Source organism: Arvicola amphibius, chromosome 7, assembly GCF_903992535.2.
Source record: "Arvicola amphibius chromosome 7, mArvAmp1.2, whole genome shotgun sequence".
Classification (NCBI taxonomy): Eukaryota; Metazoa; Chordata; class Mammalia; order Rodentia; family Cricetidae; genus Arvicola; species Arvicola amphibius.
Genome location: NC_052053.1, coordinates 42,230,823 through 42,252,775, shown reverse-complemented (window position 1 = coordinate 42,252,775; position 21,953 = coordinate 42,230,823). Strand labels below are relative to the sequence as shown.

General features: G+C 47.5%; 1 protein-coding gene across 3 annotated transcripts in view; it reads left to right on the top strand.

Moving 5' to 3' along the window:
• Positions 1-21,953, top strand: part of Cacna1b (calcium voltage-gated channel subunit alpha1 B) — a 157,522-nt gene that overhangs the window by 22,004 nt on the left and 113,565 nt on the right. For all 3 annotated transcript variants that reach the window (XM_038335865.1, XM_038335864.1, XM_038335863.1), the window contains exons 4-6: positions 11,200-11,291; positions 12,368-12,520; positions 13,879-14,069. In XM_038335865.1, the coding sequence (XP_038191793.1) occupies positions 11,200-11,291; positions 12,368-12,520; positions 13,879-14,069 (436 nt within the window). The remainder of the gene's footprint in view (positions 1-11,199; positions 11,292-12,367; positions 12,521-13,878; positions 14,070-21,953) is intronic.

The following is a 21,953-nucleotide window of genomic DNA, read 5'->3' as shown; positions in this document are numbered from 1 at the left end:
CTAGCCAGCCCAAGGTTTCAGTGTCCTCCTAGGTCTCTTTCTCCTGGTGGATGTGAGTGACAGAGGTCTGAGGGTGATCGTGAGAGCCAGGGAAGCCTGTGAGGTTGCCCTTCCTGCCTGAAGAGGAAGTGTGAGGCCTGGAAGTTACTGGGTACTATGTTGTCTCACTCTGTCTGTTTGTAGTGACGGAGAGGGTAACGACACAAGGCTAGGGCCTTTCCTGAAGGGACTGGGACGTCCCTCTGCACTTGGCACTATGTGGCAAATGAGGCTTTGGGATTTTGTCACGATTCAGAGATCTTTCCTACAGGCTGGTTCCATTCCCAGTTGCCCCTTTCCGTGCAGTGAGTGCCGTGTCCTGTGCTCTGTGCCCGTGTCTGCTGCTGACGGTTGTGGTGCTAACTGAGGGTGTCGTGAAAGACCCTGGCACGCAGTGGGCAGCCCACAGTTGCCTGCTGTTGGGTGTTTTCAGGGTCTCTACATGACAGACCAAGCCCTTCTCTATCCTACCTGAGATCTCCTGGGTTTAGAGGGGAGCAGGGGCTTGTACTGCAGGAGAGGCAGAGAGCCCTGGGTCTGCTCTTCTTGTCCTCTTGGAGTGGGGATAGGGCATGGAGGCTGGGATAAAGCCAAGGCGTCTTTGGATAAGACTCAGAAAGTCTGTCTCCATGGAAACCAGCAGCAGCTTCTTGGGTGACAGCAGCACCTGGAAAGTCAGTGACAAAGCAGTTCCTGGGAGACGATGGCTCTGCGGCCGTCTGCTGTGTAGCCTCTCTGGGCTGCCCTGGATAGGCCAGAGCCAGGGTGTGCAGTGCAGACCTTTTCCAAGCATAGCACCTGAGCTGAGGAACTCGGATGCCTCCCTACTCTCTGTCTTACTGTGGTAGCAGGTCACAAGGACACTGGTGTCTAATCCTGCCACTAGGTGCCAATGGAGCTGGGTCCATTTGCATTGTATTTCATGGGAGTCTCACCACAGACATGACACTTCTCTGTGACCTCTGTCACAGGGATAAAGGACTAGGTATGCAAATAGGTTGGGCAAGAGGACAGGCCAAGCATCTGTGACTCAAATGGCTGTCACTTAGACCTCTAGCTCTAGGTTGCAGGAGCCTCTAACTTGAAGCATTTGAACTTCCTCCAGGCATGACTTGCTGAGCCCAGAGTGTGAGTTAGGCAAGAGCGGAGAGATACCCCTAGCTGCCTGGTCTAGTGGATGAAGAGATGCCTCTCCTATCTCAGCCCTTAGCAGGGAGAGTCTCGTTTTAAATTTCCATCACTGGAGTGGCAGCCCACGAAAGATGGGTTTCCTTTTCCCCTAGGTTTTTGTTTTTTGACTAATTTATTGCCAAAACATAGATGTTTCTAAATATCAAAGGGTTGCCAGTAGCAATGTTGGGATGGTCTGGTTCTTCTCTCTTGTCCTGCGGGCTATCCTATGTTGTTCCCTCGCTGGGACTTTATGTAATGGGAGCTTCAAGGTAGAGCTGTCGGCTCTGTTCAGAGGATGCTCAGCCTCATGCTGGCAAAATGGAAGACAATTGCCTATGTTCCAAGAGGCAGTTCGGGAGCTCAGTGAGCCTTGCAGAGACTATGTGCAGATTCAGTGCTGTCCTCGTGGTTTTGATGGCTGTCCCCAGATGGCTCCAAAAGTATGTGTACATAGGCGTGGGACTGCCGGGTGCCATGAGCTTCGTGGTCACCCCCATGCTTGGTACAGGTGCCTGCAGGAGCCAGCCCAGGGGGATGGGGCCACAAGACATCAGTTTTCAGTCACCTCTGGTATTCCAGCTGGTGTGGCTGGGCTCAAAGGATGAGGCCTGACGATCATGGGAGCAGTTAACTGTGAGGGTCTGGATGCTGCTGCTGACAGATACTGAGTTAGTTACCTTGGCCAACTTAAGACTTGTGGGTGTGTGGCCACGGACACCCAGCTGGGACTTCCAGTTTGAGTAATAAAGGGTTAGTTTCAGGGTTGGCTCTGGATGATAGCTGTCCTTCCTCCGGGCCTCTGTTCCTGGGAGGGCCTCCTACTGCAGGTGCTACCGCTCCCCAGGGAAATGCTGTTATATCTGTATGAGTCCCTGTGTCTACACATGTGTCCACATGTCCCTTCATATGTCCACATGCCAGTGCTGTGTGTCCCTGTGTTCATGAGTGTATCCCTTGCCTAGGTTATCTTTCTGTCTGGGTTATCTGGGTCATGTTTCATATGTCCACATGCCAGTGCTGTGTGTCCCTGTGTTCATGAGTGTATCCCTTGCCTAGGTTATCCTTCTGTCTGGGTTATCTGGGTCATGTTTCTGTCTTTCCATATCCTTAGCAAGCTTCTGCGTCTTGAGGTAGCTGTGTGTACAGAGGTGTCACGGTATGGACTGATCGCCCACAGATGCAAGATGTGTGGCTGTGTGTTCTGAGGCTTTGAGTCCCCGTACATTTTATAAATGAGGTAAATGTTTGCACTTAACCTTTTTTTAAAATTGAGGCTTGCTGTGGCAAGCACACCACCGCCTCCATCTTTTGCAGTGCACGATCACTGTGCTTTGTGTGAGATGCTCATGGAGTTGCACCCCTTGGTCTGACTTTAGCACATTTGCATCCCTAAAGAAGCCCTGCACCCGCAGTGGGTCTTGCAGTGCCCACCCCACTTGGTGCCACTGCCGACAAGCTCATGTCTGTCTGTTTTTGTTGTATCTGTGAGCTTGGTGTGCCATGACTTTCTTTCAGGACGGTGGGAGGCCCATCTCTTTTGTCAGTGTGTCAGTCTTTAACATTGTGTCCCATGTATACGTCCATGTATTGCTGTTTTCCGCAGTGACCACTCTATGCTATGCTCTCTTCTTGTACTAAGTGCTCTCTGCTGAGCCCCGGGAGTTCTGAGTTGTGAGTTTTGGTGGGGCAGGTTCCCAGGATTGCAAACAAGCGTGTGAATGGTGCAGCACCCGTGTTGGGCCGGTTTGTTTCCAGATGGGCTGTGCCACTCTCTGTGCCTACCACTCCCGTTATATCTTCAATTTCATGTCTAGTTTGCTGCCTCTCGGCATTCTGGTTTTGAAGCTCTTGTTAATTCTTTCTTTGTGAATCCGTGCACCATTACTGTTTAATTTTTTGGCTTTACACTCGGAATTGTGCACACTTTTATAAATTTACAATGAGTCCTTTGCCATTAGGTTTAGAATCTGTGGAACTTGTGTTTCTTCCCAGGATTCACGTTAACCCCCGTGAGAGGGAGACCGGTGAGTGAGAAGGGAGGTGAAGGCAGCTGGCTCTGAGCATCCACCGGGCTGTTCAGGACTTAGAATGTAGGAAGCACTCAGGAAATACTTGCTGACTGTAGACTGCATGTTAGAATAGACTGGTGAACGCAACAGAGCTTGCTTGCTCTGCCTTCTGAGGCTGAGATTAAAGGTATGCGCCACCACTCCTGGCCTTGAGCTTTCGTCTCTGTCACTGTTAATATGAATGTTTAGATTACCTTGAAGCTGCTGTTTGTTGTTGGTTTGTTTTGTTTTAGTGGGGGATTTATCTGTGACTTTGAAGGATAGTCTGTTTCTCTTTGTTGGTGGGGGGGGGGGCAGCAATAGGCCAAAGATATGGGTCTGCCCAAGCCCAGCTTGGTGCAGCAGTGAGTTTGACTGGGTTTACAGGAGCATGGACGGCGTAAGGGCAGCTGACCCCTCCCCACAAGGAGTTTCCTTTGCTATCAGTGCTTTGTCACCTGCTCACACATGCTTAGAGAGGGGAGCGGTGTCTTGTGTGGTCCATGTTACCTGCTCACACATGCTTAGAGAGGGGAGCGGTGTCTCGTGTGGTCCATGTTACCTGCTCACACATGCTTAGAGAGGGGAGCGGTGTCTCATGTGGTTCGTGAGCCTCTCCCCTTCCATGAAGGAATGTTCTTAGGGTCTAGTTTATGATTCTGCTGTGGACAGTTCCAGCTGCTCTGATCTTAAGGTGTCAATGGTCCTGTCATTCTTGGGAGACAGTAGAAGAATCTTTCTGTCAACAAGAAGGATAGCAGTTTTATTTTGTAACAATAAGATACCAAATAAAAACAAAAATAATTACTGTAAAATGCTTATTAGGAGGACCATGGTGGTGATGCGGTGCCAGCACCTAGCAGGAGGATTAGTCCAGAGTCCTTTATTTGTCTTCACTATGTTCCTTTCTCCCTCCCTCCCTCCCTTCCTCCCTCCCTCCCTCTCTCCCTCTCCCTCCCTCCTTCCCTCCCTCCCTCCCCTCCTCTCTGTGTGTGTGTGTGCGCACACATGTGTACACACCACAGTGTGGACTTTTAAATGCAGAGGATAACCCGTGACAGTCAGGTCTTTTCTTTCACCAAGTGAGTCCTGAGCATCCAGCAGACTTCAGGCTGCCAGGCCTGGCAGTGCCTTCACCGGCTGAGCCGTCTCACTGGTCCTCATATCTTTTAAATTAGACTCACAGTGCAGTTGCTTGTGTTCCGATAAATCCTCTTAGTCATAATTAAAAAATATTACTACAGAAGGTTTGGTTTTTCATAAATATTTTTGTATTATTCAGGGTTCTCTAACTTCCTGATGCTGTGACCCTTTAATTCAGTTCCTCCTCATGTTGTGTTGGCGCCCAGCCATGAAATTATCTCATTGCTACTTCATAACTGTAATTTTGCTGCTGATAGGAATCATAATGTAAATAGCGGGAATGTGACTCCTGTGGGGGTTGCGACCCACAGGTTGAGAACCACTGCTTTAGCGGTCCAGAATCAATAGAATGATTATCTATGTATACAGAAAGGGGATGTATTAGACTGGCTTGCAGGCTGTGGTCCAGCTAGCCCAACAATGGCTATCTACTAACAGAAGGCTCAAGAATCCACTAGTTGTTCAGGTCACATGGCTGAACGTCTCAGCTGCTCTTCAGTATATGCCAGAATCCCGAAGAAGTAGGCTCTAATGCCAGTAAAGGCATAGACTTGCCAATGAGAGCAAGCATGGGAGCAAGCAGGCAAAGAGCAAGTTTCTTCCTCCATGTCCTCGTGTAGGCTGCCAGCAAAAGGTGGAGCCCAGGTTAAAGGTGGATCTTCCCAGCTCTAAAGATCTGGATTAGAAGTGGGTCTTCCCACCTCAAATGGTGCAGTTATGGAAAAATCCCTAACAGGTGTGCCTAGTTGCTTTGGTTTTAGTTAATCCCAGATGTGGTCAAGTTGACAGCCAAGACTAGAACCATGTTTACTCCAAGTCTTCTGGGGTTTAGAATGCTAAATCCACTAAGGAAACTGTCTCCGAACAGCAGATGAGGGGAAAGACACCTCTAGCACCGTTTGTGGGTTTTACCATAACACTTGGTGGCTGACACAGTGGGCTGGGACAGGGGCTGGGGTCTGAGAGCCTGGGAAAGGCAGTTGGCTGTGAGTACTACAGTGCTTACACGGTACTTGGATGCTGACCAAACCCAGGGCTTCATGCATACCACGCAAGCTCTCTACCAGTTGAGCCACAGTCCCAGTCCTGTTTTAAACATTTTATATACTAATGTATGTAGGCCTGTTTAATTTTGCACACTCACCCATTTTTAACTGTAGTATAATGTGCCCATTATAGGCATAGCCCCTGATTATTTTCTCCCCTTTCTTTGTGAGAAAAGCAGTAGGCTATTTCTGATCTTGACTTTCACAAAGAGCTACAGGACCATGCCTGCATATATTGTCTGTATAGCTAGCAGTGCTTCCTGAGTCACAGGCTGCTCACTTTAGCATTTGCCGGGATCAGCCAGCCACTCTCTATCATGATTCTGCAAGTTTTTCTGCCTTCAGTAGAGCTGTTGGGAGAAACAACACCAGGCTTAACATAGCCTGCTCAGCTTGGGGTGTGAATTTCCCTGGCTGCCAATGGCTCCGAATGGCTTTTTTTTCTTCCTTCTTGTGACATTTGATTTTTCTGATAAGCATTTTGCAATTTTCATGTGAATTTTTAGGAACTTACTTTTTCCTGGATGCCAATTGTTTTCTGCTATGTGCACTGAAAGTACTTTCCCCTTCCTTTCCTTTCTTTTTCTTTTCTTTTTCCTTCTCTTCCTTTTTTTTTTGTGGTGTTGTTAATTGAACCTAGGTCTTGCATAAGCTAGGTAACACCCTACCACAAAAGCTACATCCAAGCCTTCATTTTACTTTTAATTTTGTGATGGCCTCACTAAGTTATGCATGCTGGTATTGAACTCACTCTGTAGCTAAGGATGGCCTAGGCCATCTGGTCTTTATATCTCAGTTCCTCAAGCAGCTTTTTTTTTTTTTTGTTTCTTTTTTTTTTTTTTTTTTTTTTTTTTTTTGGTTTTTCGAGACAGGGTTTCTCTGCAACTTTTTTAGAGCCTGTCTTGGAACTAGCTCTTGTAGACCAGGCTGGCCTCGAACTCACAGAGATCCGCCTGCCTCTGCCTCCCGAGTGCTGGGATTAAAGGCGTGCGCCACCACCGCCCGGCTTTTTTTTTTTGTTTTCTTGATAGTATTCTATGTGTGTTGACAGAAGGTTTCTGTCCCACTTGGTCCCACATCCATTCAGTCCCAAAGAAACACACAGAGGTCTACATTAATTATAAACTGGCTGATCTAGTAGCTCAGGCTTCTTATTAACTCTTATATCTTACATTAACCCATAATTCTTGTCTGTGTCATCCATGTGGCTTGGTGCTTTTATCAGCAAGGCATTCTCATCTTGCTTCCTCTGTGCCTGGGTGATGACTGCAGACTTCTCAGAAGTCGCCTGTTCTGGTTGCCCTGCCTATTTTTCCTGCCTGGCTACAGGTCAATAAACATTTTATTAAACTAATACAAGTGAGAAATCTTTACAGGATACAAGACAATTGTCCCACAGTATAAGTGGTGTTGTGGTAAGACTTTTCAATTACTATTTTGTAATTTGTGATTTTAGTGTTATTTGACATCCTTCAGTGTTTTAATACCAATATTTAAAATTTTTATATGTATGGATATTTTGCTTGCTTGTATGTCTGTGTACCAAATGCACACGGTGCCTATGGAGACCAGAATACGGCATTAGATAGATCCCTTGGAACTACAGTTAGGGATGGTAGTGTGGTGTGTGGGTGCTGGGAATCAAATCCAGTCCTCTACAAGGGTAGCCAGTGCTCTCCAGCCTTTTGTTCCTTTCTCTTTTGAAAAGATTTAATTATTTATGTATATGAGTGTTTTTCATGAATATATGTATATCATGTGTGTGCCTAGTTCCCAAAGAGGCCAGAAGAGGTTGCTGGATCCCCTCCACCTGGAGTTGCATATAGTTGTGGGTTACTATATAGATGCTGGGAATCAAACCTGGGTCCTTTGTAAGAACAAGTGCTTTTAGCGACTGAGCTATCTCTCCATCCCCAGATGTTCTCAGGTGACTCCCAAGACCCTTTGTCATATGGCAGACTGGTCACCTGACTCGATGACAAGGGAAAAGGAGAACAGCAAGCAGCCTAAGGCATTAAAAACACTGTACCTTTCAGAACAGCTAGGAAAGAACCCATTTCCAACCGAGGTTAGTGTTGCTCATCCCATGGTATAAAAAAATCCAGTTAAGGTGGGAATGAGAAGCTGGAAACTCATCTGTGGGGAGACCTCTGCCCAGAACGCTACGGTGAAAGAAAACTCCAGCTGTGCTAGTAGCTCCCCAGTTCATTTCTGCTGGGTGTTAGCAGTATCCGATTTGATGACCTTACCTGTCTGCCACTTGCTACTTGTTTTGTTAACTCTTGCTTGCTACATACTTAATACATTCATGCAAAATGGAATGTCTGGTTTCTATAGGACTCTCTCTGGACCAACAGCTTATCCTGTGCTAACTTCACTCCTACTACTACAGACTACTCTTCTGTATCCCGTATACTTTGATGTGTTGTTTCTTTCTTCTTATTCGTCCTGCAATACTTTCAGTCTTTCTCTGTAATTTCTTTATGATCCTTTAATTATTCAGGAGACTGTTTAATTTCCATGTGTTTGTATGATTTCCACAATTGTTGATCCTCATTTTTCTCCACTGTGGTTGGAAAAGATACATGATATGATTTTGATGGCTTAACGTATGATTCTCCTAGAGGGTGTTTATATGGTTAGAGAAATGTGTATTCTGACGTGGTGGTAGGAAGTGTTCTCATCATTTTGTCTAGACTTCATTTAATTCATGTTTCTTGTTGATTTTCTGCATAGGGGATCTGCCCATTGATAAAAGTTGGGTTTTTGAGACCTTCAGTTATTACAGTGGAACCTGTCTCTCTTGTAGATCTGATATTTGCTTCATGTGCTTGTTTGGCTCAGAGTTGGGTTCATATGTGCTCACAGTTGTTGTATTCTGTTGCTGATTTGTCCTTTCATCATTGTACAATTGCCTTCTTCGCCTTTCTTTCTCCTGTTTGTGAAGTTACTTGAAGGCAGTGTGTCTTTTCTTATGAAGTGAGTTTCTTGTAGTGGGCATACAGTTGGGCCTTCTACTTAAATTAATTTAGCCAGTCTATTGAGGGATTTACTTAAAGATTATTATTCACTGGTAACAAGTGACTCCTGTCATATTAATTGTACTTCAGCTGTTAATGTATATTTTATTTTTCCTTTTTTTCACTAATCCTTATAGTTTGGTGATTTCTAAAACGACAAGTCTTTCTTCCCTTTCTCTTTTGTATACCTTCTCTACCAATAAGTTCTACAATTTTGTGTCTTTCATGATGGATGTTTTCACTTCTAGATAAAGGATTTCATTAATTCTATTTCATAGGGCTGGTCTGGGGGTGATGAATTCTATCTAGGTTTGCTTATTTGAGACAGACCTTAGTTCTCCACTTCTGAGGGCAAACTTTTCTGGGTTATGGTATTTGTGGCTCCCATTTCCCTTTTAGCACTCTGAATGTTTTCTTATTATCTCTCTTCCTGCAAGTTTGTCCTGAGAGATCTACTCTAATGGGAGTCCTTTATATATGACTTTCCCCCTCTAATTTTAGAATTCTGTCTTGGCCTTTAACCTTTGACCTAATGTTAAATTCTAATGTGTCTTGGAGAGTCTTTTTGGATTGAGTCTCCTTAGGCCTATGGCTTCATGAATCCAGATGTCCATGTCTCTCCCTAGTTGGAAAATTTTCAGGTGTTATTTTATTAAATGTGCTTTTTGTGCCTTTCTCCATCTTACTCCCTGGAACTTTCATATGCAAGTTTTTGTTTGTTTAATCATGTCCTGTAAGGCCCCATAAGCTTGGTGACTTTTTCATATGATTGAATTAGCTAAAAATGCCTGTCCCCAAGATAAGAAGATTCAACTTCTACTTAATCTAGCTTGTGTAGTCATCATTAGCTGTGTATTCTTATTTCATTCATTAGCTTTATCAGCACCAAGTATTCTGTTTGATTCCTGGTTGGCTATTGGACTGGGCCTGGGTGCCTGAAAGTTCTGCAAGCCAGTGTCTCTGTTTTGGCTTATTGAGGACAGGACTGTTTCCTGACTGGTTGTCGAGTTAGGTTTGGGTATGTGTGATTGCTTCTGCTGGCTGCCTACAGCAGGTGAGGATTGCTGTCTGTTTGGTTGTAGGGCTAGGCTTGGGTGTGTGTGCGGTCACATAGCTGTGTGTTGCTCTCTTCAGAGGGAGGAACAAGGCTACTGCCTGGCTGTTTGTCAGGCAGACACAATGTACGTGGCTACTGACTGTGCATGCTTTCTTTCTGTGCACATTGACCTGTATCTGTGAGGTAGAGGCCACATGAGTGAAGATGCCAAGTCTCAGGCTTTCTTCTGAGTCAGTGCTCTGAGCAGCTTTTGGGTCTTGGTGTTGCAGCCATTTCTTTGTGGCATGAAGGTCACCATCTGACCATCCCAGGGTCAGATGTACTCAAGTAACGGGCCCAGTTTCGAGCTGACAGGGAGCTGTCTCAGCTTAGGTCCCTGGATGAAGTGGAATTTGTATAGGGTGGACTACTTCTCTGGCAGTAATACCACATGAATTCTGTGTTCAGGGTCTCTGAGGGCTGTGGGCGTCTTCTGTAGTCACCGGCCACAGCAGTGTTGAACCGCTGGTCTGGACGAGGCGAACAGTACAGGGAGCCTTACTTTCCTCTTGATGGTGTGTTATGGGTTTGTGTGCTTAATTAAAAATGTCTGTCTTCAAGGTCAGAAAATCTCTCAGTTCATGTCTTGTAACTCTAGTAAGAATGACAGTTTTTCCCAAAATTTCTGCTGTTGATCCATGGGAGCAGAGCAGCAGGAGGAAGGGACCTGACATGGGAGCTGAGCTGCAGGAGGAAGGGACCTGACATGGGAGCCCAGCAGCAGGAGGAAGGGACCTGACATGGGAGCCCAACAGCAGGAGGAAGGGACCTGACATGGGAGCCCAGCAGCAGGAGGAAGGGACCTGACATGGGAGCCGAGCTGCAGGAGGAAGGGACCTGACATGGGAGCTGAGCAAGCGGGAGGAAGGGACCTGACATGGGGCGCTGAGCTGCAGGAGGAAGGGACCTGACATGGGAGCTGAGCAAGCGGGAGGAAGGGACCTGACATGGGAGCTGAGCAGTGGGAGGAAGGGACCTGACATGGGAGCTGAGCTGCAGGAGGAAGGGACCTGACATGGGCGCTGAGCTGCAGGAGGAAGGGACCTGACATGTATTATTTACTACTTGTTGCTGTGGTAAAACACCATGGCAAAGGCAACTTATGGAAGGATTTATGTGGCTCCTGGCCCCAGCCTTCTTGCCGACATCATTCCATAATGATGTTTTCCTGAGTCCTGAATCTATCTTCTGCTCTCTTCTCTAGGATAGATGATGGGGGGGTGATGGGAGGTGAGACTCGGGCGTCCTTCAGGATCCAGTCTACCTCTGCCACTACACACTGTGCTCCTCTATGAAGCAGCAGGAAGCACAGTTAGGGCTGATTTGGGAATGTGGTTTAGGCATGGACTCAAACTGGAGTAAGATTCACCTCCAGGCCAGTGATCGTGTGACCACGCAGATGAAGTCCTGTCTTTGAGCTAGAGGGACAGCGTGCAGATGAAGTCCTTGCCAGGAGTCGGTTCTGTCCCCACTTGCCTGGCCATGCCCTGTCCTGGCTTGTGGTTGGATGGCAGGGCACATGGGAAAGAGTGGTTGCTGCCCTTGGGAGAAAGGGTGCGCAGTGGTAGCATGGGTGTTGTTTCTTCATGGACTCAGGAGGAAACTCTTATATCCCTTATCCTTGCTTTTGCCAGGATTCTTGCCACAGCTGGAACCGACTTTGACCTCCGGACCCTGAGGGCTGTGCGTGTGCTAAGACCTCTGAAGCTGGTGTCTGGAATTCCAAGTAAGCCTAGCTGAGACAGTCAGGCCCAATATAGCTCTTCACCCTCATCAAAGCTGTGACTTTTAAGTATTGGGCCCTTTGAATACTTTTTCTGTGGGGGGAGGGCGTTGGGGATTGAACCCAGAGCCTTGTTCCTACCCAACACATACTCTACCCTGCTAGCCCTGCAGATTTCTCCTTTTGAGAGAGGAAAGAGGAGCAGACCTATATTATTTTCTGGGATTGAAGAACAGATTAGAGACCAAGCAAGGTGGTAGAACAGGGAAATGTCTAAGGCCTTAAAGGGCAACCTTGTCTTAATGCCAGAGAGGCCTGGTACTGAGATAGTCAATAGGTATGCTTCTGAGTGGTGCCACTCAAGAAGGTACATATGGGCACAAGGTTGGCATGGAACTTAGTAGGCATGTTGGACCTAGGCTGTTCCTTGTGGCTGTTCCCTCAGGCTGGCAGAGATTTGGCTTTAGGGTTACTAAGGGCCTACAGACCTCTACAAGACAACCCTTGGCGGACTTGCTGTTCTGCTCAGAATAGACAAGGGTTCGGTCCCATATCTAAGAGCTTAGGCCAAGAGGGAAGGGTGGAGGATTAAGGGTTATAATCTATCTTGGCAGTTTCTCTGCCCAGCTAACTTGCGTCCTGAGGCCAGTGACATAACACTTTCTGGTTTTGGAGAATTACCTTCCCAAGGAGATGGATCTACTAGCGTCTCTGTTTACTTTTCCAGGATCCCCTGCTCCTCATTCCCAAGATCCCTCATTCCTCTTAGGATGCTTCTTTTTCTTCTATGTATTTCATTCTCTCTTTTTCCCCCTCAGTGTTTTCTGCTCTTTTCAGACTCTGAACTCTCCCTTATCTTTCTCCCCTGTGCCGGTTCCCTGTCGCGCATGCTCTGAGAATCCCTTGTCTGTCTGCTTCCTTCACTTTCAGACATGCCCATCCCGCTTTTCCTGGGGACCTTGTGCTTTGCCAGGAGGGCTCCTGTCCTGCCACAAGAGCTCTCACTCTTCCGTCCTTCCCCTGCTGTCCCTCTGCCTCTTCCGCTCGCTGACCTTCCCTCTGCTGTCCTCTGGTTCCAGGCTTGCAGGTGGTGCTCAAGTCCATCATGAAGGCCATGGTTCCGCTGCTGCAAATCGGGCTGCTGCTTTTCTTTGCCATCCTCATGTTTGCCATCATCGGCCTTGAGTTCTATATGGGCAAATTCCATAAAGCCTGCTTCCCCAACAGCACAGGTGAGTCTCGCAGTGCCCCGTGGGCATCCCAGATGTATTTACCCACAAAGCAGGTCTCTGGTCCAGTGCCAGAGGGACTTTTGAGCTTCTAGACCAGTGAAGTAGAACTTCTAGTCGCCTGATAAATAGGAATAAATACATAGATACATGAATAAAATAACACTGTGAAAATACCTATGAAGGAAACAAAATATATAGATATAGAATATTTGGCTTGAGGCCTGCTTTGCATAAGGTCCCAAGGGGCAGCCTTCCTGGTAAAGCCGATGACGAACAGATATCTGAGCAGGGCAAGGATAGCTGCTTGGCCACCCAGCCAGAGTGGTCCAGTTACAGGGACAGTAAGTGCCAAAGTGCAAAGTGGAAGAACACTGAGATAAGGAAATCATGTGGCTTCAGGGCTGTGGCAAAGAACCTGAGCCTTCTACAAGAAATAGGAAGACTGAAGGGCTTTGAACAAGGTGTGGAGTCTTCTGGTCCCAGTGCCACAGTGGGGAGGCAAAAATAGAAGCAAGTTGAGTAGGAAAAAACTCTTAGTCCAGGAGCGAGGATGGCAGCCGGCTCGGCTGGTTGGAGAATGTGGCTGGAGCGGATGGCATTCACGTTCTGGGTATATGCTGTAGGTGAAGCCAGAGGCTGTTCTGAGGGTTGAGGCATAATTAAATAAAAAGGAGAGAGCTACATAATTATCTTTTAGATGCAGAAAAAGCTCCGGCTAGAATTTAAGTCATTCATCGTTAGAAAAAAAATCTTTTATTAAACTGGAAATAAGTCATTTTGTTAGATTCTCCAAAATCGCTGCAAATATTAAACCCCGTTGTAAGTTCAGAGCTCTTTCTTTAAGGTGGGAAACAAAACAAGTCGTGGCGGTCGCTGCTGGTCCACATGGCATCGGTAGTTACAGCGGTGCATGAGACAAGGAAACGAGGGGATTGTGTCAGGATTTGAAAAGGGGGAAGCAGAGTGAAGACAACTGGCCACAGATGCCCAAATGATGGTATCTTTAAAGCCTTAGTCAAGCAGTTTGGAGAAGGAGAAATAAGCTAGTAATAATTTGTGAAGCTTATCATTCATCTGTTCCTCCCCCCACCGCCCCCAGGCTGGAGCAAGAGCAGTCAGGTGTCTGCTCATGTTGATTTCAGGATGAAGGGATCTTGAGACTATCTGAATGGTGACAGTGGGAAGGTTTCAGGAGAGAGAGGGAGAGGGAGGGGTGAGCACGTTGCTGGGGGTGGGGGCAGATGTTAGGTTAGTGAGAGGACCAGTCAGGTGATCAGGCACAGGTGTGATAAAGGGTGGGGCAGTGGTGGAGCCTTCGGGAGCAGAGATCTCAGCTTTGCTTTACTCCCTCCTCACAGACGCAGAGCCTGTGGGTGACTTTCCCTGTGGCAAGGAGGCCCCTGCTCGGCTGTGTGAGGGTGACACCGAGTGCCGGGAGTACTGGCCAGGACCCAACTTTGGCATCACCAACTTCGACAACATCCTGTTTGCCATCTTGACAGTGTTCCAGTGTATCACCATGGAGGGCTGGACTGACATCCTCTACAATGTGAGTTCTGTCTTGGCCGTAGCCCTGGTGGTGGGGGCTGGAGCTCTCAGGATGGTGCTCTGGGGAATGCGGGGGGGGGGGGGGGGGGGGGAGGGAAGGGGGGTTTAGGGTCTCTCTTAGGAACACTTCTTTCCCAACCCTTAGCCCATTCTCCTGCTCTAGGGTGTAGTATAGGACCCTGTATCAAGATTCTGTGGTCCATGTCAGCTCATACTCTGGACCCAGGTCCTCCTACAGTCTTGTTTTATGATGCTGAGACTGGGGGCTGCTAGATAGATCAGAGAGTTAGCGCAGAGGAGATGCTGCTGCTGCTCTCGGTGGTGACAGCGGCTGATGCTGTGAGCCTGCCCATAGGAAGTCTGTTGTGATGTCTCAGGCCACACCCTGTTGACGTGTTGAACAAATGATTAAGAACTGGTTATAAAGAGTTGATTAATTTGCCAAGGCCCTTGGCCTGTAGCCTACTGTTGACCACTAGCATATTCCTATTGGAATTTTCTAGACTGAGTCAAGGGCCAGTGAGGTCCGAGGGCTAGGTAAAGATGGCATGGAGTAGGATGAGGAAGTCCAGACACTTCCTCACCCATTCATGCTGGAATTCCTCCAGAGCTCATGTTTTGTGTGTTTGTTTTCTGTATACTTTCACTGTCCTGGTTGGTCTGTCAGCTTGACACAATCTCGAATTACCTGAGAAGATGGACCCACGATTGAAAAACATGTCTCCATAAGACTGGCCTGTAGGCAAGCCCGTGGGACATTTTCATAGTCAGTGATTGATTTTGGGGTCATGCCACCGCTGGGCAGGTGGTCTTGGATTGTATAAGCCAGCAGACTGAAGAAGTCAGGAAGCCACGTTCCTCTAGGGCCTCTGCTTCAGTTCCTGCTTCTCCTTCTCCCTTGGGTTTTCTCCCTGACTTCTTTCGATGATAATGATGTGGGATTATAAAACAAATAAACTTTCATTTTCCCCGCATTCTCATTAGGATTCTAGCCATCTCAGCAATTCGAGGTAGTCTGGGTTTGGCGGCTGTTTTAGGCAGTGTGCTATTGCTGTGATGAGGCACCATGATCAAGACAACTATTATAAGGGAAAGCATTTAACTCTGGGGCTTCCTTACAGTTTTAGTGGTCTGGTCCCTTATCAGCATTCGCTGGAGCAGTAGCAGAGAGCTCCTTCCTGATCTTTAGGCAGAGAGACAGACTCTGGGCTTGGCAGGGACTTTTGAACATTGAAAGCCCACCCCTGTGACCCACTTCCTCCAACAAGGCCATACCTCTTAATCTTTTCAAATAGTGCCACTCCTGGATGACCAAATCTATGAAACTATGGGGTCCATTCCCTTTCAAACCACCACAGGGGCTGTGATGGATGTCCAATATAAGGTCTCTGGGGTGCCGGTGACCCACTTAATTTCACATATACCCGAGGTTCTTCTCGATGATTCTGCAGCCAACAGGAAGATGGCCCTGTTACCTCCCTCACCCTGTCCCAGAGACTTGTAAACCATCTGCTAGGGAACAAAGACAAGGAAGAGCCCTCATGAGATGTGGGATGTAGACAATGGGAATGGAAAGGCACTGGAGCCCGGAGACTGGGCAGACAGGACCAGTGGACCCTTGGTTTTGGATCGGTAGAGGCGTTTGGTTTGGGCTACAATGGGGATCTGGAGAGTGGGGCATGAGGGGCTGTCATTTACACTTGAGGGTGAGGCATCACATGGCCATGGAGCCCCGTTTCCCCTTCCGTGAACTCTAGCAGCTGAATCTGAGCCAACCCCACAGTTTCATGGGGACCCCGGTGATCTTGGCACTAAGCATTCAGTAGGTGCCTAACAGATGCTTGTTGGTCAGCTCTATCAAGCTTGAGCAGGAAAGTGAAGAGTTAAAGGAGAAGCTGGTTGAGGGTCCTCTGAAGAGGATGGTTTCTTTGAGATGGTGTCGTGTGGTAGGCCGATGCGGAGCATGAACGCGGCCTCAGAGGCAGGGACGGGGACTTGGGTCTTCTTTTTTTGCCAAGCATAGAGAAATTTCCACAAGGACAGACCCTAAAATCAGTTCCATACTAGCCATATTACTGGCCACGTTCCTGCTGTTTGGCCAGGTTTCTGTAGCCCTCAGAGCCGGTGACGGGAGCTTTGTTGAATGGCCACAATGACAGGTTTCCTGTCTGTGTATATATCCAGGAAGGGATTGGCACAGAGGCCAGAGTGGTTTTGTCCCATATATATTTTAGCTGGACTCACTGTCAGGGGGCACTTTTATGGGTGAGTCAGGCCTGAGGACCAGGTGATAGCACATGTATGTCATTAACCATGCAAAAGGTTGAGGAACACAGAGTGCCTATTTTGACGGTGCTTGAATCTTTAGAGTCCAGAGGCCAAACACACACATACTGAGGTACGAGGATGTGGGTGGCGTGCAGTCCAGAGCCGGAAGCTGTGAACCAAGGCAATTTATTTACCACCCTGCATCACTCCACGGAGACTGACTGTTGGCGGTTGGATAAGATTTTTCAGGGACTCTGGAGGGAACCTGCCCTTCACCTCCTGACGATCCTGGACGTTGAGGCAAACACTCCTGTGAGTGGGGAGACTGGGTTCTGTGTGGGCAGATGCCTCTGACCTGCTGTAGGAGTCGAGGGAGCCAGATGGAGAGGTCACTTAGTGTGGGAGCAGGGCAAGCTATGTCTCCTTGACCAATGCAGTTAGGAGAACTGCAGCCAGAAAGCAGTAGGTCCTTAACAGGGAGCAGATTCCCGTATGGCGGTGATCATAGCTGGGGAGGAGACTGCCGAGCCTGTGGGGAAATTACCTGCCTTTGCTTTGGCAAGTGTGTGGCCTCCAATGGGCTCCAGGACAGAGAGATGGATTGTCTCAGGCAAGCACCCTTAGGACAAGCTGTCCCCTCCGCTCTCCCTTCCCTTGCCTTAACAGCATTGGGTGAACATCTTCACAGGCAGCTGATGAAGGGGAACAATAAGGGGCCCTGCCTGCCTCGCCCATTGAACGTGCCAGCTGTGGCTAGCAGCTTTTGGCAAGAAATTTGTTAGGCAGTTTGCTAACAGTTGGGACTGGTCACATCTGATTACCAAATCCAAACTTTTTTTTTTAATGTGAAGTGGTAATATTGCCATGACAAACACCATGACCAAGGCACCTGAGGAAGCAGCTAGAGTTTATGTCTGATCCACAAGCGTAAGTGGGGAGGGCAGGGGAAAGCATGCTACCTGGGAATGCTGTGGGCCTTTGAAACGCCAGAGTCTACTCCCAGGGGTGCACCTCCTCCAACATGTTAATCTTCCCATCCACAAGCTGGGACCAGGCATTCAAATATACGAACATTCTCATTCACTCCCGGGCCCCCATAGGCTTGTGGCCATACCGTAATGCAAAAAACAAACTTAGTCCAATCTCTAAGGTCCCCGTAGTCCTTCACAGTCTCAACACAGTTTAACATTCCTAAATCTCTCTGAGACTCAACACAGCCTCTTAATTGCGGCCCCCTGTAAAATCAAAAAATAAATTATATACTTCTAGTATATAGTCACAAGGAGTATAGGTTATCATTCCAGAAGAGAGGAAAGGGGCATAGTGAGGAAATACTGACCAAAGCAAGACTCAAAACCAGCAGGGCAGATTCCAAACCTGTAGGAATAGATCTAAATTTGTTGTCAAAGTCTTAATGGCTCCGCCCTTCCAGCTTTGCTGACTGCAGCACATTTCTCTGTGTTAGGCTGGGTCCACTCCCTGTATGTAGCTCTTCCTGGCAGACATCTCATGGCTCTGGCACCTCCAATGTCTTGGAGTCTTCCAGCACAATCCAGGCCTTGCTTTCATAACTTTTCTCAATGGCCTCTCTGGGCCTTCATGCAGGGACTTCCCTGCCACACATCTGGCCTCAGCAGCTCTCCTTAACTGCAGGGGAAGATTCCACCATCTCTTTATGCCTGTATCCATCACGGCTTTAAAGCCAGAACCACACAACCAGTGCTACCAACTTCTGCTGCCTGCTTGGACTGGAACCTGGCTCCCTTCTTGAATTACATTTGTGCAGGCTCTGACTTTAGGAACACGTAGTTCCTTAGGCCTTTTCTGTTCCCAAGTGGCAGGAGTAGCTGGGTGGAGTCTGGCCCCGAGGGCACCACTCCCTTTATTCCCTTCCCGCCTCTCTCACCTCCTTCAGCACAGAGCTTGGCACTCTTTTCCTCCTCACACCGTACAGTTGGATTCCTTTTTGCCCCAGTTGCCCTTTTTCATTGTAGACCTGCGTAAGAGTCATCACTAATAACCATATGACAATCAATATTAGACTGTCTTGAAATCATCTCTACCAAGGAAACTAGTCCAGAACTCTTCACTGTAGCCTTGGGCAGATTCTCACGACAGGAGCAGTAAACAACCACATTCTTTGCCAAAATAGCATAAGAATGCTCTCTATCCTAATTGCTAATATTGCTCACCTCTGAAACCCCAGCCAGCATAGCTATCAGCACTGATGGCTTCTAAGCTCCTCGTAGGACGCTGTTCAGCCACCTTCCTGGAACAAGGTCCCAAAGTTGTACACAATTTTCCAGCAGACAGTGTGGTCAGGCCTGTCACAGTAGTATTCCTGTCCCCAGTGCCAGCAGCTTCTGTCTTAAGCTACTTTTTTCTGCTGTGACGCACACCATAGCCAGGGCAGCTCATAGATGGAAGCTTTTAACTGGGGCTTGCTTATGGTGCCAGAGGGTGTGGCCATGACCATCATGGTGGCGAGCATGGTAGCAGGCAGGCAGGCTGACATAGAGCTGGAGAAGTAGCTGAGAGCTCACATCTGATCCATAAACTCGAAGCAGAGAGTGCTAACTGGGAATGACATGGGATTTTGGAAACCTCAGCACTCAGAATTCAAATATATGAGCCTATGGGAGCCATTCTCGTTCAGATTGCCAGAGGTATTATTGGAGAAGTCATGGGACTTGTCTAAATTTTTTATCTAGGCAGGCACACGAGAAAAGCCCAGAGGAACGATGGGATATTACCTCACTTTGTTGCCTGCTGTTGACACATACCTCAGGAAAGAAGTATTCTGATGAGTAGGTATAAGGCTTTATTTGATGTTCACAGAAGCAGGACTTGCTTCTTGATGGACATGGGATGAGGGGACAAGAGTAGATCCAGAGGTGATGTGGTTGGAGCTCTTGGAAAGCAGCTGCCGTTGGCTGAGGAGAACTGGGAGCAGGTGCTTTTCTAGCTTTGCTTTAGTGCAGAATGGTAGGCAGCTCATGGCTGTTTTGGCTCTGTAAGGTTGTCAATAACTACTTTCACCCTAGAAGAGAGCTCAGAAGGAGCAGAGGGATGGCATGTACACCGAATTACTAACACGTGGACAGTGTTGAAATAGAGAATTATGGGAGAGGCTGAGAGTACCTGGATAGTGAGGGCGGGTGACAGAAAGATGCCTATCATTTCTCCCTAGGAGGATTCTCCCTTTGGAGGCCAGGGAGATAGAAACCGTCAAAGAGCAGTGGTGGAGCTTGTGGAGGGCAGGAGGAATGCCAGGAGCTGGTCCTGGAAGCAGAGCAGAACGTTTGAAGAAGAGGAGCCCGATGTTGCTGGGGCCAAGAACCAGGGAAGAGAAATCTGACCGTTAGTATACAGGAAGGGGAAGGCTGCTGGGAGCCTCGGCCAAAGCACTCTTGGTGCTGTGGGTGAAATCCTGGATGCATGGGCTGAAGGGAAGGGGCAAAGAAGTGAGGCTGCCAGTACAGACTGCCATGTCTAGGGAGAACAGTGGCAGTGGGCACAGAAGATGCGCAGTTACACAGATGGGATTTTGGCGTGGAAAAGTGAAGACCATTGTAAAGTGTTGTGATGTTACCAGCTGCCGTACAGAAAGCCCATGCGCATCTCTGCCCTTTCTCCTCTTCTCAGTACTAATAACCTGAAAGACTGTGTTAGACAGAGCTCTCAACCTTCCTATTGCTGCGACCCTTTATACAGTTTCTCCCTTTATACAGTTTCTCATGATGTGGTGACCCCAACCAGAAAATTTTCTTACTATTTCATAACATAATTTTACCACTGTTATGAATCTTAATGTAAATATCCTATATGCATAATAATATTTATGTGTGACCCCTGTGAAAGGGTCATTTGACCCCGAAGGGGTCGCAGACTGCAGGTTGAGAACCACTGCTCCAGGAGAGCAGAATCAGTGGAACGAATACGTGGTAAGCAATAACTTAGGGATTGACTTGCTTGATTTGTTCTGAGTTGTCCCAGCAACCACCGTGCCACACCGGAGAGGCCAAGAATTTGTTTGCTCAGTCCAACACAGTAAGATATCTCAACAGTCCTAACCTGGTGCGCAAGGCCTGGAAGGTTCTGGAGAGCTGCTGGTCTTTGGTCTACGCTAGAAGCTTGGAGAATTTGGTTCTAATATCAGCGGAGACACATAGCAGTGACAGCTGCAGGACAGATGAGCTTGCCAGCAGAGTGAAGGTCTGCCGTCTCCTTTTATCTGGGAACCCCCAGAAGGTGCCACCCACATTTAAGGAGGTTCCTCCCACTTCAGATAATCTGGTCAAGAAAATTTCCCGTAGGAGTGCCCACCAGCTTGCCTATTAGTTGATTTCAGATCCGGTCAAATTGGCAGCCGATATCAATCATCATAAAGACCATAGTCAATATCACAGCTAGGGCTTTGCTCCTAACACAGATGTGACACAGAATATTCCATCCCTGGATGATTGCCTGCCCTCCATCGTCAGACTTCCTTGTCTGTTGTCCTCTCCCTCTTCTTGAGCTCTGACAACAGGAGCTTGCTTACTACTTGTGTTATGTTCTGATTTTAGTAATAGTATATGTAGGAAGCAATACTGTATATATCTTTTTTGGTGTTAGCATTTTACTCAAGCTTGATTCTCTGGGTTTCTTTAGTGATTCTATTTCTTTGTTAAATTATATTCTTATGTCTTGAATTGTCTTCATTATTTTCTTCAGCTATTTGTCTTTTTCATGGTCTTCGTTATTATGCATGTCCTCTTTGAAAGTCTTTGGATATAGTCACACTTGCTATTTTGAAGTCCTTGTCTTGTGCTTTAGCTAAATTGCTTTTCTCAGGGCCCAAGATTAGGGTTGCTGGCTTCTGGAGGAGACATATTGTCTTGGTTGTTCATGTTTGTGTTTTTGTGCTTGCATGTATGCTTTTGATGTTTCTAGGAGACAGTCTCCAGCAAACTCCCTGAGCCTCTTGCTCTTTACAGTCTTTCTGCCTCCTCTCTGCAATGTTTTAGGTATGGTGTGGTATAGATGTATGAGCTCCACATCTCTGCATTTTAATTGGTTGTGTTTTGCTGTAGTGGTATCCATCTGTTGCAAGAGAAGTTTTCTTGTTGAAGGTTGATGACTACTCATCATGTGGGTAGAAGGACAGATGTTTATAGCATTTTGTTAGGAATTATGCTGGTTTAATAAATGAGTGGCTGTAGGTTCTCCTCCAATAACCATGACTTTACTAATACCAAGTAGTTAACTAGGTCTCCAGTACCAGGCATGACATCTGCCATATTGAGCAGGTCTTAAGTCCAATCAGAGAGCTACTGGTTACTGCCCAGGTATGTGTGCCACTCCTGCGCCCTTAGGGTTCTTAGGGTTGTCTTGCCATGCTGGCCGTTAATGTGGTTCATAGGCATCATAGCTGGGTAGGACTGTTGGTTGCCTACCTCCTTTGGAAACATGCATGGCACCTTTGGTACCATAAGAGCTGGTTCTCAGGGAGGGGGTACTGAAGTCACTTCTAGCTCAGGGGTCTCTGGGCCCTGTTTCTGAAGTACATGATTTCTTTAGCAATAGGGACTTACCTTCCATGTCTAGGGGTTAGCCACAGGCAACAACAATAGGC